Source organism: Dermacentor andersoni, chromosome 6 (assembly GCF_023375885.2).
Source record: "Dermacentor andersoni chromosome 6, qqDerAnde1_hic_scaffold, whole genome shotgun sequence".
Taxonomy (NCBI): Eukaryota; Metazoa; Arthropoda; class Arachnida; order Ixodida; family Ixodidae; genus Dermacentor; species Dermacentor andersoni.
This window is the reverse complement of record NC_092819.1, coordinates 4,543,752-4,560,158: the sequence shown is the minus strand read 5'-3', so window position 1 is coordinate 4,560,158 and position 16,407 is coordinate 4,543,752. Positions and strand designations below refer to the sequence as shown.

The 16,407-nt window shown below is 47.2% G+C and overlaps 1 protein-coding gene across 1 annotated transcript in view; it reads left to right on the top strand.

Moving 5' to 3' along the window:
* The window catches only part of LOC140218914 (uncharacterized), a 541,895-nt gene extending 528,890 nt beyond the window's left edge, over positions 1–13,005 (top strand). The window contains exons 3-4 of the mRNA XM_072288608.1: positions 11,824–12,092; positions 12,934–13,005. Of these exons, the coding sequence (XP_072144709.1) occupies positions 11,824–12,092; positions 12,934–13,005 (341 nt within the window). The remainder of the gene's footprint in view (positions 1–11,823; positions 12,093–12,933) is intronic.
* The last annotated feature ends 3,402 nt before the right edge of the window (positions 13,006–16,407 follow it).

Sequence of the window (16,407 nt, the reverse complement as noted above, 5' to 3'; positions counted from 1 at the left end):
TAACCTGATCTTTTAATCTGGTGAATTTCCACCATTGCTAAAACGTGGAAAGGTTATTGCCGTTTTTAAAAAAGGTAATAAAGAGATAATTTCAAATTACCGTCCAATTTCGGTTCTTTCTTCGCTAAGTAAAATCATTGAAAAATTATTTTTGATCAGATTAAGCAAGTATTTGGAAGAATTCCATATAATTAAATCCTGCCAGTTCGGTTTTTGGTCTGGAAGCTCCAACTTAGCTCTACTTTGCTTAACTAATTTTATTTAGAATAGTCTTGACAAGAATGAATTCATTGGTTCCGTTTTCTTACACCTTACTAAGGCAATTGATGCTATTAATCACAAGTTTATGTTTCGTAAAATTGAAGCATATGGAATAACTGGCCCTGCCCTAGTTTTCTCAAAAAGTTATTTGTCTTATAGGGAATTTATTGTTTATGCGTGCGAAACTTTATCCCCTCCTAGAGAACGTAACCAAGGGGTACCGCAGGGCTCAATACTGGGGCCTTTGCTTTCTTCTCTTTACATTAATTGTGTGCCAGACGTCACAGGCTTAAGTCATTACGTTCTATATGCTGACGATAAAACTGTATCTATAGCTGATAAATGTATCGCTTCTCTACTAATCAAACTAAATAAGACTTCTGACCACCTAATGAAATGGTGCAATGACAACGATCTAGTCATTAATCCATCTAAAACAAAATTTTTAGCATTCCATTCGCACCAAAAGTCACTAATTAATCCTCCTTCATTAACCTTAGCCAATCATTATATTCCCATTAGCAAATCCGTTTCATTTCTGGGCGTTATCCTAGACAGCCATCTGAAGTTTTCACCTGCGCATCAATCATGTCAAGCTGAAGTGCGCTTCTGGTATCCGTGCGCTTATCAAGGTGCGACACTATTTTTGTCCTTGTGTTTTGCTTTCACTCTGCTTTGCGTTCACTCATTCACACATTAACTACGGATTAATCGTTTGGGGTAATACATATCTATGTTATTTGCCTTCAGTTCAGCATATACAAAATCAAACAATCCGTATCATCACCCACAGTTCACCGCGCTCTAATGTTATCAGTCTGCTTGAGCAGTACAAAATGTTATGTATAAAAAATTTATTCAACTACAATTTAGCAATAATTTTTTATAAATTGCTTGATTCCCAGCTGACCTTTCAATATATTCAAAGCAGCTTCCTTAGAAATGCAAATCCTACTAGGTTCGCTTCTAGTTATAATTTTTGTTACCATCAGTTCGCACTAACTATGGTAAAAAAATGTCTACATTCACTACCATTACACGTTGGAATCGTTTTCCTGCTTCACATAAACTACTACCTACATGTGAGCGTTTCAAAGCTTCGATAAAGAATTTTCTGCTAACCTCCGATAATCTTTGCTAATAAATATTTGTATTTTCATAGCCACCTAACTAATAAGTTTTTTTTTTTTTTTTTTTTTGCAGTGCTCACACTGCGCCACATTTTTTCGCTTTGTTCGATCTTTCTTTTTTCCCTCTTCTGCCTTTGTATAATTTTTATCACTTCCGTTGTTATTTCTGTTACACTACATCGATTAGAGTATTGTTTGTTGTGTTTTCTTTCGTTATCATTATTTGCTTTTCTTGCAACTAATAGGCTATTATGCTATCCACTGTTATGCTGCCAACAACTTTACAATTATGTTGTAGTTACTAACCGAGGGTTCCGCTTTCAGTATTAATACTTTGGGACCCTCGTCTGTATATTACATTTATGTAGCTATGTTTTGCATATGAACAAACTTCAACTTCAACTTCTTGCTAGCACGGTATTTCCTGCTGGCTCAAGGTTCGGAGTGGCGCGATGTGTCAGCCCGATAACAAGCTGAAGAATGCAGACAAGGTAATTGTTAGGTGGGCGCCTTCGGTGAGGTCTGTCATGTGCTTTTCTCGAAGAATTATGGAAACTGAACTCGATGCTTAATATTTTTCTTCCAATTTTCTTTAGTTTGTTAGCCTTCCGAAAAAATTGACGCGCAAGTAAACACGCGCTCGTCATGGTCGCAGAATTCGGCTCCTTTAAGGCAAAGTTGGCGTTGGTCTATCGGTGGTGTAGTGAGTGCGCTTCACGTGTATCTGAATACGAAAAGCCTAATTTTAAGGTCTGCATACCGCAAGCAATAAGCGCCTTCGTAATTCTTAAAGCTGATGCAGTGTACAGCATACGCAAACGAGAGGTTCCTGCAGCTGAAGGTTCGCGTCACAACGTATGTTCTCCTAACAACCGCGTTAAGCACATTCTTTGAGGCTTCGAAGCATGCGCAACAACATGGAAATATGCAAGCTTGTTCATTCACAAATGTTTACAGATGCTGAGCAAAGCGTTGAGCCGTCGATGTGCTACAATTATTCGATAGGAGTTAGTTTGTTTTGTAAACCAGGTACTTGTTTGAGCCGACGTGTGTTTATGCTGCCCTTTATGTTCATGTATAGGACGGAAAAAAAGAAATTTGTAGGCTAAATAAAAAGTAACAAGGAATGTTGTTTTCGTTGTTCATATTGCTGCTATCTCCGTACTCATACGCATTATTGCTTTGCTTTTGCCAAATACGCAGTAAAGAAATAGTCCCCTCAGTATAAGCAATGAGACCGTGTTGACGTCGATGGGGAGAGCTAGGAAATATGCTTTCTTTGCTTTCCTCGTGAGAGAAATGAACGACAAAGTGGCGGCATATACTAGAATCCAAGAAGTTATCATTTCCTTCGACCCTTACAACCAGCAATGTAGTTTCAGCCAGCAAGCGCATATCTATATGCCGATGATTGAAACACGGAGTCCACGGGAAATTGCAGACTTGTCCAGTTCAAGTGCCTCGGTATTGGACAGCGTTCGGCAGCGGGGAATTAAACATATGACAAAAAGAAACCCAGGGGTATTTTGTGCATCTCCGTGAACGGAGTTTCTATGCCGGCGCATATATGGATCGCGCTTTCTTCCGGTATGGCCGGGGCAAAGATCACGAGGAATCGCTTATTAGGGATTTTTTTTTTCTGCGTTGGACATATCAAATCAAAGTGGTGTGCAGCGACATTCTGGGATTCACGGTAGAATGAACCAACAGTTGGCTTTTAAAAATAGCTTTCTTACATGGACCTGCTCACGTATAATGGTAATCCCTCAGTGAATCACCATGAGAGTTGTGTCCTGCTTGGTGCAAAAGCGTTGGTGGCATGCCGCCTCTTGGGAAGTTCGCGCCTTCAACGGCGTGCGAAGTCACGCACCTACGTTCTACGTCAGTGCTGGGAAGGTCATTTGAACTTTGTTCTCGTCGTCGTTGTTCCGACTGGAAAGCAGTTCTTGCATGCAAACATAGCCGGGCTATCGAGGGTACGGCGCTGAGGCGCAATCAGGCACGGCATAATCTCGGCTCTACTGTTCTAATCATGGACATCCACAGTACACGTATGCAGCTTCTTCGCGATGAAGAACTGCACGCACATGTATTTAAATAATATGCCGTAGGGCAAACTGTGCGATCAAAAAAAAAAAGGTAACAGCTGCTGAGACAGGTCCGAAGATGCAAACATCCTATGCAACGCACGGACAAGTAGAAGTGTTTGCTCGGTAAACCTGCACCCTAGTATTTGCCTCATAGTAACCATATGGGAGCAGGTATAATAGTCGAAGAATAAGTTTCATGCAGACCACAAAGTTATGCTGTCAAAATATAAGAAATCTAAATAACCGCGAAGCGCAAGAAGTATGAATCTACACGCCAATCCTAATTCAGTCCCCTGACTGTGCTCGTGCTGTTCAGAAACGGGAAACGACGCCATGATTGTAGATAGTGCGGCTGTTTTTCGAAGCTCGAAGGGCATCACGTGGCACCGGCCGCAACTCGACATTGCAGGCACTTCCTGCACACATTGGTGGCCTAATGCTTTTTATTCGTCTGCTGGTCCCTCCAGTTTCCTCACCTTATTGTTACTGAAGTAATAGAGCAAAAAACGAAAGTGCTTGTGGCATAAAGTAAGCAGTACTTTTCTCTCTCTATCCCGGGATTTTCCTTAAGATTAACGGTTCTATGAAGACGCTCGTTAATTTGGCCGGAAGCAGGCACTCATTCGTTTGTTTGTCTGCTACGTCCAAAGTCAGAAAAAAAAAGAACACGTACTTGATTACTTGGGTGGCTGCTGCGCGTGTTCTTCGTTTTCCTCTTTGCTGCTCATTCCTACCAGCTGTGCTCGCCTGGAGGGTTAATGGGGCTAACTTGCTCTGAGCTGTTTTTCTTTTTTTTTTTATCTGACTTCTCATTCTGAGGCCAGCTTTTGCGGAATTTCTGCCAGCGAGTAGCGAAATTTCGCTCGGCCTCTCCCGTCGGCTCCTGATAGCCGCGTAACTGAATAGAAGTGTTTCCGAACACGAGAACCTTGCCTGAGAACAAGATGTGGTGGACGACTTTTCCCATAGTTAACGCTTAGCGCCGCCATTGAGTTAATTACCGCTGAGCTCTTGTTCAACGTCTGCGTTCCGTGGTGGGAAGTGCGCTAATCCGCGCAGCAACCCTTGCCCTGCGTGGTGCCGGCTCGCAACACGCGCGCAGTCGTTATTGCGGGAGATGCACCTGCACTTTCAGACCTCAGGGCACAGCGGGCTCCGCTAGTTTTGCCTTGCTTTTCTTTCTGATAACCTTCTGTAGGGCCAAGAATTGACATTTGGACGAGTTGGTACGGGTTGAACGTCTTGAAAGGGCTGCGCAAGGCGACAAAGACAAAAGGTAGCAAACACGACGAACAGCGCTGAACTCGCAACTAACTTTATTAGAAGCCATACACAAATTTAAATACTACATCCTGTACCCACGCGCTCTCCCACCGATGGCGTCATTATCAGTGCACAGGCAAAACGCAAAACCCTGTAATCTAATGCTTCACTATGAGGCGGTGTTAAAAATTCAAATTCATTGTTATACAAATGTAATGAAGGCATGCTTACACAACGCGATCCTTTTTTCCTGATATAGCAGGCCTCAATAATCTCCCTCTTAGTCTGATTGCCATGCGCGGAAAGTATTGTGGTGTCTTCGTACATTGGAGTACTGAGACAGTAGCTCTGAGCATGGGTGCACTCCAATTTATGAAGACATCCCTATACTCTCCGCGCATAGCAATCAGACTACGAAGGAGATTATTGAGGCCTAACTATATCAGGAAAAAAAGATAGCGTTGTGTAAGCATGCCTTCATTATATTTGTATGACAGTGAATTAGAATTTTTAAAACCGCCTCATAGTGTAACATTAGATTACAGGGTTTTGAGTTTTGCCTGTGCACTGATAATGATTCCATCGATGGGAGAGCACGTGGGTATAGGTTGTAATATTTAAGATCTTGATGGGGGCTAGTTGGTTCATACTTAGAACTGAGGTTAAACAGCGCGAAAAAGACAAGGACACAAGGAAACAAATACCACAGACAAGCGCTTGTCTGTGGTATTTGTTTCCTTGTGTCCTTGTCTTTTTCGCGCTGTTTAACCTCAGTTCTAAGTAGTATTTAAGTTTGTGTATACCTTCTAATAAAGTCAGTTGTGAGTTCAGCGCTGTCCTGCGTGTTTGCTACCTTTTGTCTTTGTCGCCTTGCGCTGCCCCTTCAAAATGTTCAATCTGTAAGGCGATTCAAGTTATTGGCCCAACACATTCCTTACGCCTCAAGGCACCTCACTGAGGTTGTTGTCTTGCGTAATAACCATATTCCATACAGTTGGCATAACTCCTTGCCCAAAAAAGGAAGTCGCGGGTCAGGTCAGCATTGATTGATTGATTGATTGATTGATTGATTGATTGATTGATTGATTGATTGATTGATTGATTGATTGATTGATTGATTGATTGATTGATTGATTGATTGATTGATTGATTGATTGACTTTGGCCTTGGCCGACGCTCGCACATGGTAATGTGATCTCGTCATACGATTCCTGCCGGGTAACCACCTATTCCAAACGACGAGACAATGCTACGCATGCACTGGAAGAAACGCACACGCGCCCTTTTGAATTTCGCCCGGAGCCCTGCGCCCGCGCTTGCAACGACACATCTTCAAAGTTCTCTCCGCTGTAACGCTCTTGAAATGTTCACTCAAGTTGGCCTGGCTGCGCCGTCACACACGGGCGATGCTCGAGAGCAGCGACCGGTCGTGTCTTCCGCCTGCACTAACAACGCACCGTTCCGCTGGGGACGCTCGTAAACCGCCGCTGCGAACCAGCGGCGCCGACATAAACTTTCGCTGGGCTCGCTCTCTCGGCCTACTCGGTTCTTTTTCTGTCCCTTTGTTTGTCGGCTGTGCACGCCTGTCAGTGCGTATCACGCATGAGTGTCGCACTACACCCCACTTCTGACGCCGCAGGGATGTTCTTGCACGCGTGCATTTTATTCGGGGGTGTGGCGAGTCGTATCGCAGCTCGTTACGCCCACCGGTTTAGCGGCCACGGTCAGTAACTTCACTGTAGGAAAGTCGGCGTTGGCGAGCGTAACACAAAATACCACCACACAGTGAGAGAAGAATCGAATGGCTATAATAATGCGCGGTTGTGCGCGCTGGTGCGCCACAACAGTCCATGGCCCAGGCTGTGACGAAATGGTCAGTCTAGTTCTCACATCATTATTGCGACAACAGGAGTCTGCCACAGCGAACACCTTCGCAATGACAACTTCACCTTTGAAATGCGCACAGCGTCGCATGCCTGCTGTGGCCTCAGAAATACGTGCGCCCAATTCAGGCGACGATGAAAGTCCCAGTGGGGGTGGGCAGCGTTTTCGTCACTGCGCGGAGAGGGTGAGACACGACGGTGGCGTAACGGGCAGCAGGCAGCGCAGTGAGATCACCGTGGGTCAGTTAGGCGTCAACAACGGTCCGATCACAGCTTTGTTACGCAGACGTTTCGTGCAGCGTGACTGACCCGACCGGGCTCCAGCGCTTGCGTACTCGGTGCCGGCGAGTTGTCGTTGCCTGTCGTGTTCTTTGGCCCTGCTTCTGCTCGGGTCCGCACACTGGCACGATTATGAAACCGGTGGCATGACGCTCGTTGCACTGCACGGCCTTTTTGAGGAACCACAGCCTCACCCGTGAAATGGTCCGAGCGGACAGAAGCCATTTTCACAGAGAAGCATCGCCATCGCGGGCCGACGAAGAACCGCGCCCACTCCTTCAACACCCTCTCACAAGCAGTAGCCCGCTGATTTCCCCTCCACGCCGCCGCTGCTGCTCCGGCGCACCCCTTTGCGTGGTGTCCTGGGACGTCTACTGCCAACATCGCACAAGCTGGCCCTGCCGTGAAAAATCCAGCTTGAACTTGTCATGCTACTAGGGTCTGTTGCCTATAGCCGGAAAGCTCACGCTCCCAGTTTCATATTGCGCCACGACTGTTACGGCGTGACTGACCGTTGTTCGCGTCTCCGGACCGAGCCTGTGCGGCCGTGATCTCATTCAGGCACTCAACAACGAAGGAGCTGCGGTTGAATTAAGGAGCAAGGGCTAAACTTGCAAGCGATCCTGTGTGGACCCGCCGTGGTTGCGCAGTGGCTATGGTGTTGGGCTGCTGAGCACAAGGTCGCGGGATTGAATCCCGGTCGCGGCGGCCGCATTTTGATGGGGGCAAAATGCGAAAACACCCGTGCACTTAGATTTAGGCACACGTTAAAGAACCCCAGGTGGTCGAAATTCCCGGAGACCTGCACTACGGCGTGCCTCCTAATCAAAAGGTGGTTTTGGCACGTAAAACCCTATAATTTTTTTTATCCTGTGTGGCAACGAGGACGTGTTTGAACCTGAACTGGGTCTGTTCAAGGTTCCGCCCGCTCATCCATACATGAAGGAGGATGTGGTTCCAAAGTTCTTCAAAGCCAGGCCACTTCCATATGCAATGCGAGAAAAGGTTTCTAACGAGCTGGACAGGCTTGTTAAATCCGGAGTACTGTCCCCGGTGGCTCACTCGGAGTTGGCGACGCCGATAGTTCCGGTAATGAAGAAAGACGCCACAGTTGGCTTGTGTGGCGATTACAAGCTAACGGTAAATACCAGCTGTGTGACAGAGCAGTACACACTCCCGGTAATCAATGACCTTTTTGCTGCACTGCACGAGGGTGACATTTACAACACATTGGACCTTCGAAACGCCTACAACCAGGTTCCCCTGGATGAGCAGTCAAAGAAGCTGACGGTCATTAACACACATCGGGGATTCATCATCATCATCATCATCAGCCTGATTACGCCCACTGCAGGGCAAAGGCCTCTCCCATACTTCTCCAACTACCCCGGTCATGTGCTAATTGTGGCCATGTTGACCCTCCAAACTTCCTAATCTCATCTGCCCACCTAACTTTCTGTCGCCCCCTGCTACGCTTCCCTTCCCTCGGAATCCAGTCTGTAACCCTTAATGACCATCGGTTATCTTCCCTCCTCATTACATGTCCTGCCCATGCCCATTTCTTTTTCTTGATTTCAACTAAGATGTCATTAACGCGCGTTTGTTCCCTCACCCAATCTGCTCTTTTCTTATCCCTTAACGTTACACCTATCATTCTTCTTTCCATAGCTCGTTGCGTCGTCCTCAATTTAAGTAGAACCCTTTTCGTAAGCCTCCAGGTTTCTGCTCCGTACGTAAGTACTGGTAAGACACAGCTGTTATACACTTTTCTCTTGAGGGATAATGGCAACCTGCTGTTCATGATCTGCGAATGCCTGCCAAACGCACCCCAGCCCATTCTTATTCTTCTGATTATTTCACTCTCATGATCTGGATCAGCAGTCACTACCTGTCCTAAGTAGATATATTCTCTTACCATTTCCAGTGCCTCGCTACCTATCGTAAACTGCTGTTCCCTTCCGAGACTGTTAAACATTACTTTAGTTTTCTGCAGATTCATTTTTAGTCCCACCCTTCTGCTCTGCCTCTCCAGATCAGTGAGCATGCATTGCAGTTGGTCCCCTGAGTTACTAAGCAAGGCAATATCATCAGCGAAGCGCAAGTTACTAAGGTATTCTCCATTTACTCTTATCCCCAATTCTTCCCAATCCAGGTCTCTGAATACCTCCTGTAAACACGCTGTGAATAGCATTGGAGAGATCGTATCTCCCTGCCTGACGCCTTTCTTTATTGGGATTTTGTTGCTTTCTTTATGGAGGAGTACAGTGGCTGTGGAGCCGCTATAGATATCTTTCAGTATTTTTACATACGGCTCGTCTACACCCTGATTCCGCAATGCCTCCATGACTGCCGAGGTTTCGACTGAATCAAACGCTTTCTCGTAATCAATGAAAGCTATATATAATGGTTGGTTATATTCCGCACATTTCTCTATCACCTGATTGATAGTGTGAATGTGATCTATTGTTGAGTAGCCTTTACGGAATCCTGCCTGGTCCTTTGGTTGACGGAAGTCTAAGGTGTTCCGGATTCTATTTGCAATTACCTTAGTAAATACTTTGTAGGCAACGGACAGTAAGCTGATCGGTCTATAATTTTTCAAGTCTTTGGCGTCGCCTTTCTTATGGATTAGGATTATGTTAGCGTTCTTCCAAGATTCCGGTACGGTCGAGGTCTTGAGGCATTGTGTATACAGGGTGGCCAGTTTTTCTAGAACAATCTGCCCACCATCCTTCAGCAAATCTGCTGTTACCTGATCCTCCCCAGCTGCCTTCCCCCTTTGCATAGCTCCCAAGGCTTTCTTTACTTCTTCCGGCGTTACTTCTGGGATATCGAATTCTTCTAGATTATTCTCTCTTCCATTATCATCGTGGGTGCCACTCGTACTGTACAAATCTCTATAGAACTCCTCAGCCACTTGAACTATCTCATCCATATTAGTAATGATATTGCCGGCTTTGTCTCTTAACGCATACATCTGATTCTTGCCAATTCCTAGTTTCTTCTTCACTGCTTTTAGGCTTCCTCCGTTCCTGAGTGCTTGTTCAATTCTGTCCATGTTATACTTCCTTATGTCCGCTGTCTTACGCTTGTTGATTAACTTCGAAAGTTCTGCCAGTTCTATTCTAGCTGTAGGGTTAGAGGCTTTCATACATTGGCGTTTCTTGATCAGATCTTTCGTCTCCTGCGATAGCTTACTGGTATCCTGTCTAACGGAGTTACCACCGACTTCTATTGCACACTCCTTAATGATGCCCACAATATTGTCGTTCATTGCTTCAACACTAAGGTCCTCTTCGTGACTTAAAGCCGAATACCTGTTCGATAGCTTGATCTGGAATTCCTCTATTTTCCCTCTTACCGCTAACTCATTGATCGGCTTCTTATGTACCAGTTTCCTCCGTTCCCTCCTCAGGTCTAGGCTAATTCGAGTTCTTACCATCCTGTGGTCACTGCAGCGCACTTTACCGAGCACGTCCACATCTTGTATGATGCCAGGGTTAGCGCAGAGTATGAAATCTATTTCATTTCTAGTCTCGCCGTTCGGGCTCCTCCATGTCCACTTTCGGTTATTCCGCTTGCGGAAGAAGGTATTCATTATCCTCATATTATTCTGTTCTGCAAACTCCACTAATAACTCGCCCCTGCTATTCCTAGTGCCTATGCCATATTCCCCCACTGCCTTGTCTCCAGCATGCTTCTTGCCTACATTGGCATTGAAATCGCCCATCAGTATAGTGTATTTTGTTTTCACTCTACCCATCGCCGATTCCACGTCTTCATAGAAGCTTTCGACTTCCTGGTCATCATGACTGGACGTAGGGGCGTAGACCTGTACAACCTTCATTTTGTACCTCTTATTAAGTTTCACAACAAGACATGCCACCCTCTCGTTAATGCTATAGAATTCCTGTATGTTACCAGCTATATTCTTATTAATCAGGAATCCGACTCCTAGTTCTCTTCTCTCCGCTAAGCCCCGGTAGCACAGGACGTGCCCGCTCCTTAACACTGTATATGCTTCTTTTGGCCTCCTAACTTCACTGAGCCCTATTATATCCCATTTACTGCCCTCTAATTCTTCCAATAGCACTGCTAGACTCGCCTCACTAGATAATGTTCTTGCGTTAAACGTTGCCAGGTTCATATTCCAATGGCGGCCTGTCCGGACATCGGGGATTATTCTGCTTTAATTGCCTGCCATTTGGTGTGCCTTCTGCCTCAGCTATCTTCCAGCGAATAATGGACAGCGTCCTGAACGGGTTGCCGGGAATCCAGGCGTGCTTGGACGACGTTCTGGCTGCCCAGGATGGCGGCGGAAAGAACCTCGAGGCAGTTCTCCAGCGCTTTCGAGAGTACGGCGTCAAGCTAAGGAAGGACAAGTGCACTTTCAGGATGCCTGAGGTTTCGTACCTTGGCCACAAGATCAGTACGGGAGGGCTGTTCCTCTGGAGAAGAACATGGACGCTATCATGAAGGCGCCAACACCCAAGAACCTGAGTGAACTGCCTTCCTACTTGGGTCTTCTGACGTATTACAGCAAGTTCCTTCCCAATATGGCCAGTCTGCTATCCCCGCTCTACGATTTGTTAACGAAAGAACGTCGCTGGAATTGAAGCTCTCAACAACGGGAAGCTTTTCAGAAGTCAAAAACCGCTTTATGCAATGCCAAAATGCTTACTCACTTCGATCCCTCACTGCCGCTGCGCTTGGAGTGCGATGCGTCAATGAACGGAATCGGAGCGGTACTGTCCCATCGCATTGGCAATGTTGGCAAGCCTATAGCGTTTCGCTCTCGAAGATTTACCAAAGCGGAAAGGAATTATTCCCAACTGGAGCGTGAAGCGTTGGCCCTAGTGTTCGGGGTATCAAAGTTTCGGGACTACCTACTGGGAAGAACATTCACCTCGATCACAGATCATAAGCCACTAGAGGGTCTATTTCGCGAAGATCGTCCCACGCCCATCATGGCTGCTGCAAGAATTCAGCGTTGGTCCTTGCTGCTGGGAGCATACCAGTACAAGATAGAGTACGAACCTGGCTCGGACAACCTGAATGCAGACGCACTCTGTCGGCTTCCTCTAGAAACCACAGAAGAGCTACACGAGTGCGTGCACTCGCTGCAGCAGCTGGATGACACGCCCCTTTCATTGCAAGCAATGAGACAGTTGACCGCGAAAGATCAAGTACCTAGAAATGTCAAGTCCTACGTGCTTCATGGTTGGCCAAAGGAGCGAAAAGTACCCATCCGCGGTTGGACCCATACTTCGCACGAAAGAGTGAGCTAACCGTTTACGAAGGTCTCATTTACTTTGGTCACAGAGTCGTGATTCTTGAGGGTGCTCGTGGTGACATGCTGCAATTCCTCCATGAGACGCACCAGGGAAGGTCTGCAATGAAGGCATTGGCCTGTACGGTCGTGTGGTGGCCCGGCATCGATGGAGCTATCGAACAGATCAGTAGGACTTGTACTACATGCCGACAAGCAAGCGCAATGCCACCGGCAAAAATACCAGTAAGCTGGCCACTAATTGGTCACGTGTTCATTTGGGTTATGCTGGTCCAGTGAATAACACCATGATCCTAGTGGCCATAGATTCACATTCGAAATGAATCGAAGCAATTCAAGTGCGTCATGTCACAGCGCAATCGACAGCCACATCCTTGCGTGAAATCTTCAGCAGGCTGGGCATACCAAGAACCATTGTGACAGACAACGAAACTCAGTTCACGTCAAAGACTTTCACTAAGTTTCTGACAGGGGATAACATAAATCACTTTTGTACGGCACCATATCACCCCCAATCGAACGGGCTTGCTGAACGCGCCGTGCGGGCGCTGAAAGAAGGCCTCAAGAAGGTTCGGTCAGGTGACTTGGCTGAGCGACAAGCTCAACTGCTCTTTAGCTACCGTAGAACGCCCCTGGATGACGGACGATCACCGTCTCAACGTCTTTTGGGATATCAGATCCGTTCTCGGTTAGACACGTGCCTTCCACCGCCCATAACTTTTTCTATCTGTCCACAGGCAGATGAAGGAAGCAAGCTGAACCCGGGCACTCCTGTTTGGACTCGCAACTTTGGAGAGGGAGAAATATAGCTGCCAGCAACGGTGAAAGAAACAAGAGGATCGCGAATGATCACCGTTGAAACAGCAAAAGGTGAGCTTCAGCATCACATGGATCAAGTCAGTCCTCGATACAGTCCTGTGCCGGCACAACCTTGGCAAGATCAACCAGCTGGTGTGCCGACGCTACCAGAAGAGGCTGAACCAGCTGTGCTTCGTAGATCGACCCGTACAAGAAAATCCGTTCAGCGGTACTCACCTTAAGGAGGGAAGAGTGCTGCAAAGTGAAAACGACAACGAAAACAGAAAAACCGCGTTCGCCGTGACGCGAGAGGGACGTCATCGCACGCGTCGGAGCGGCTTTCGAACCTCGAAGAAAGGGGCTGTCACCGAATAAACGGGCGCAGTGTTCCCGTTCTTGTGTGAGCGTTATTATGCTCCTGGCCGACCGGCCGGATGCCGTTCCCGCCCGGTAGCAGTCATAACAGTTGAGTTATAACACTCATAGTACTGTAGAGTTTGGTACAGTGTATGTTTACTGATGCGCCAAAATATGCTACATCTTCGGCGTAAAGATACACCTGCACAATTTGTTGAGATGGCACACAGCGTGATAAAACAATAAACAGGGGTAAAAGGACTGAACTTTGGTGGTGGCCTCTAGTTTGCTTATATTTTAAGGACTATCCGCATTGCGAACACTAAAATTAACTCCCGCATAAAATTCGTATATACACGCTGCAAAATACTTTGGAAGGCCTGTATTTTGAAGTGTCCTTGTTAAAATTACATGTTCTACACTGTCACAGGTTTAGTAATTGTAAAGACGTTTATTAGTCACCGGCGTTTGGGACCGACCATTAGAGCAGGGCACGGACTCCCAGCACGAGCGGTAATAGCGCTGAAGAGGACGACCCACTGTATCGCTCGAATCATTTTCTACATTTACCCCCGGGAATGAAAAGGGAGCCACCCGGCAACATAACAGCTTGTCGCTAAGTTTGGGTCGTAGTAGGTCTTGAGGCGGTAGACGTTGACAATATCTCGTCCACGACGGCGCATGTCTGAAGACGCTTCAACGGGCTCAATCGCATAGTTGACCGGAGATGTGCGTTCGGCGACGCGGTAGAGGCTTTTAGGATTGGGGGCTCAATCCCACCGTTCGTAAGCAGTTGTCAAGATTGGAGACGCGCATGAATTAGATGGTAGCTGGGCCATGCCGTCATCCAACCTATCCACGCTGAGGACGTTCATGAAGAGAAGGACTGCTTCTTATCGAGAACGGGGAATATGGATTTATTTACAGTATCTACATAAGGACGTTGCAGTTCATCAGCCTAGCATGACTGCGAGAGAAAGTGCCCTCGAGCTGCCGCACAGCAGCGGTTTATAAACACTCGGTCCTCCCTCGATTCCAAGGTGAGGGAAACGTTCGTCCAGCCATCGTAAACAAGCCGGCTCTCTGCGGGACAGCTTACACACACGCACTTCCGCACAGGTTCACGGTCCAGAACCGATGTCAGACGGACTTCGTAGAACTCGGGGCTTACTTCAGGGAAGGCGCCTTTTATTCCCCGAGCTGACCCCCGAAGCGCGGCCGCCATTGTGTCCAATGTCCTGCGCCTTGAACGGCGCGTGGGAAGAGGCCTCCCTAGAGGTTCCCGCGGGCACTCCCCCGCTCATAGTAGATCAGGTAGGCGGTGTCGTGTTCCTGAACAAAGCCTGCTTCGTCGAACTCATCTCGGCTCCTGCGACGGAGAGTCGAGGACGCGCTTATTGTCCTCCGGACACAGTCGACTTAGTGACGCTGTGGCTAGAGGGTTGCGGTGGCCTTCCAGGAAAAGTCTGACGCCTCTGTCGCAACTGGCTGGCAAAACTTGCACCTCAGCAGGCCGTTCTTAACAGCGTTCCATGGCCCAGAAAATCTCGACTGTCCAGTGCTGACAATCGCTGGGCAGGAAGAGAGCGGCTGGTGGCCAGGGGGTGATTCCTTGGCTTGCAGCGACAACTTGTGTAATGGTGTCACCGCCCCAAAACTTCCAACAAGGACAGGCAACTGCAAAACGAGCCCCAAAACACGGCTGTGCGCCGAGATGACGTACCTTGGCTCTCACTTTAGACCCGCTAGGCTTCAAAAAAACAAAATACGTGCAGAAACAAAAAATGCTGCATTTCGCTATGCCAATTTCTGAAGCAATTTCGTGCTGACAAATTCAGCAATCATGGAGGGAATCCTGCTAAATGAGAGGGGATCTTCTTGGCTTAATAAAATTAACACTAGTAGCCCTAAAATTTAGGCGGGACCCTTAAACACAGAATTCAAATTAGCCTGCTCAAACCATCCGCATTGCTATGCAACTTTCCCTTCTTATATCTAACGGAGAAGTACTCTTGGAGAGTCAGACTCCATCGGAGCAAGCTGCCATTTTTGTGTGACATTTGATTGGGCCACGTCAAAGAACAGTGGTTGGTCTCGAAGATGAACGTCTCTCCGTACAAGTAACACGACAACTTCTGGGCGGCCCAAACTAAACAAGCGCATTCCTTCTCTGAAGCGTTGTAGGCTTCCTCTCTAACATTTAGTTTACGGCTGGCATGGAGAATGGGATGCTCCTCGTTATCGTCGCCGACCTGACTAAGTACCACGCCCATACCTCTGTCGCTTGCGTCGCATTGAACTATAAATTCCTTTGTGTAGTCTGGCGCGCGAAGCACAGGACGAGAAACCAATAGCGTTTTCAAACTTTGGAAAGTGTTCTCTTTGTCCTTATCCCAGTGTACGCTACTCGGTGCTCCCATTCGGAGGATGTCCGTTAATGGACCTTCCATTTGCGAGTAATTTGGAATGTACCGTTGATAGTACCCCACAAGGCCCAAAAATGAACGAAGGTCTGTTTTCATGCGCGGCTGAGAAAATTCTCCAATCGTAGCTATTTTCAGCTCGGACGGGCGTCTCGTGCCCTGGCCGACAACATTGCCCAGATAAGTAACCTGTGAACAACCAAACCTACACTTTTCCGCTTTCATCGTTAAGCCGGCTTCCCTCAACCGTGAGAACACCTGTTTGAGGAGCGATACGTGTTGTTCCCAGCTGTCCGAAAAAATTGCTACACCATCAAGATATGGCAAGGCGAACTCCTGCAAGTCTTTTAGGACAATATCCATTAACTTAGAGAAGCACACGGCGCGTTCTTCAGCCCGAAGCTGAGTGCGAGAGGGCGAAAAGTGCCTACAGGTGAGATGAATGCGGCATAGCGGCTGGCACTTTCTGAAAGGGGAACTTGCCAGTACCCCCGCACGAGATATATAGTTGAAATGTATTTAGCAGCGCTAACTCTTTCAATTCGTTCCTCAATGTTGGGTATCGGGTACAGCTGATCCCTAGTGATGGCATTTAACTTCCTGTAGTCAACGCACGGACGAGGGTCCTTGTTA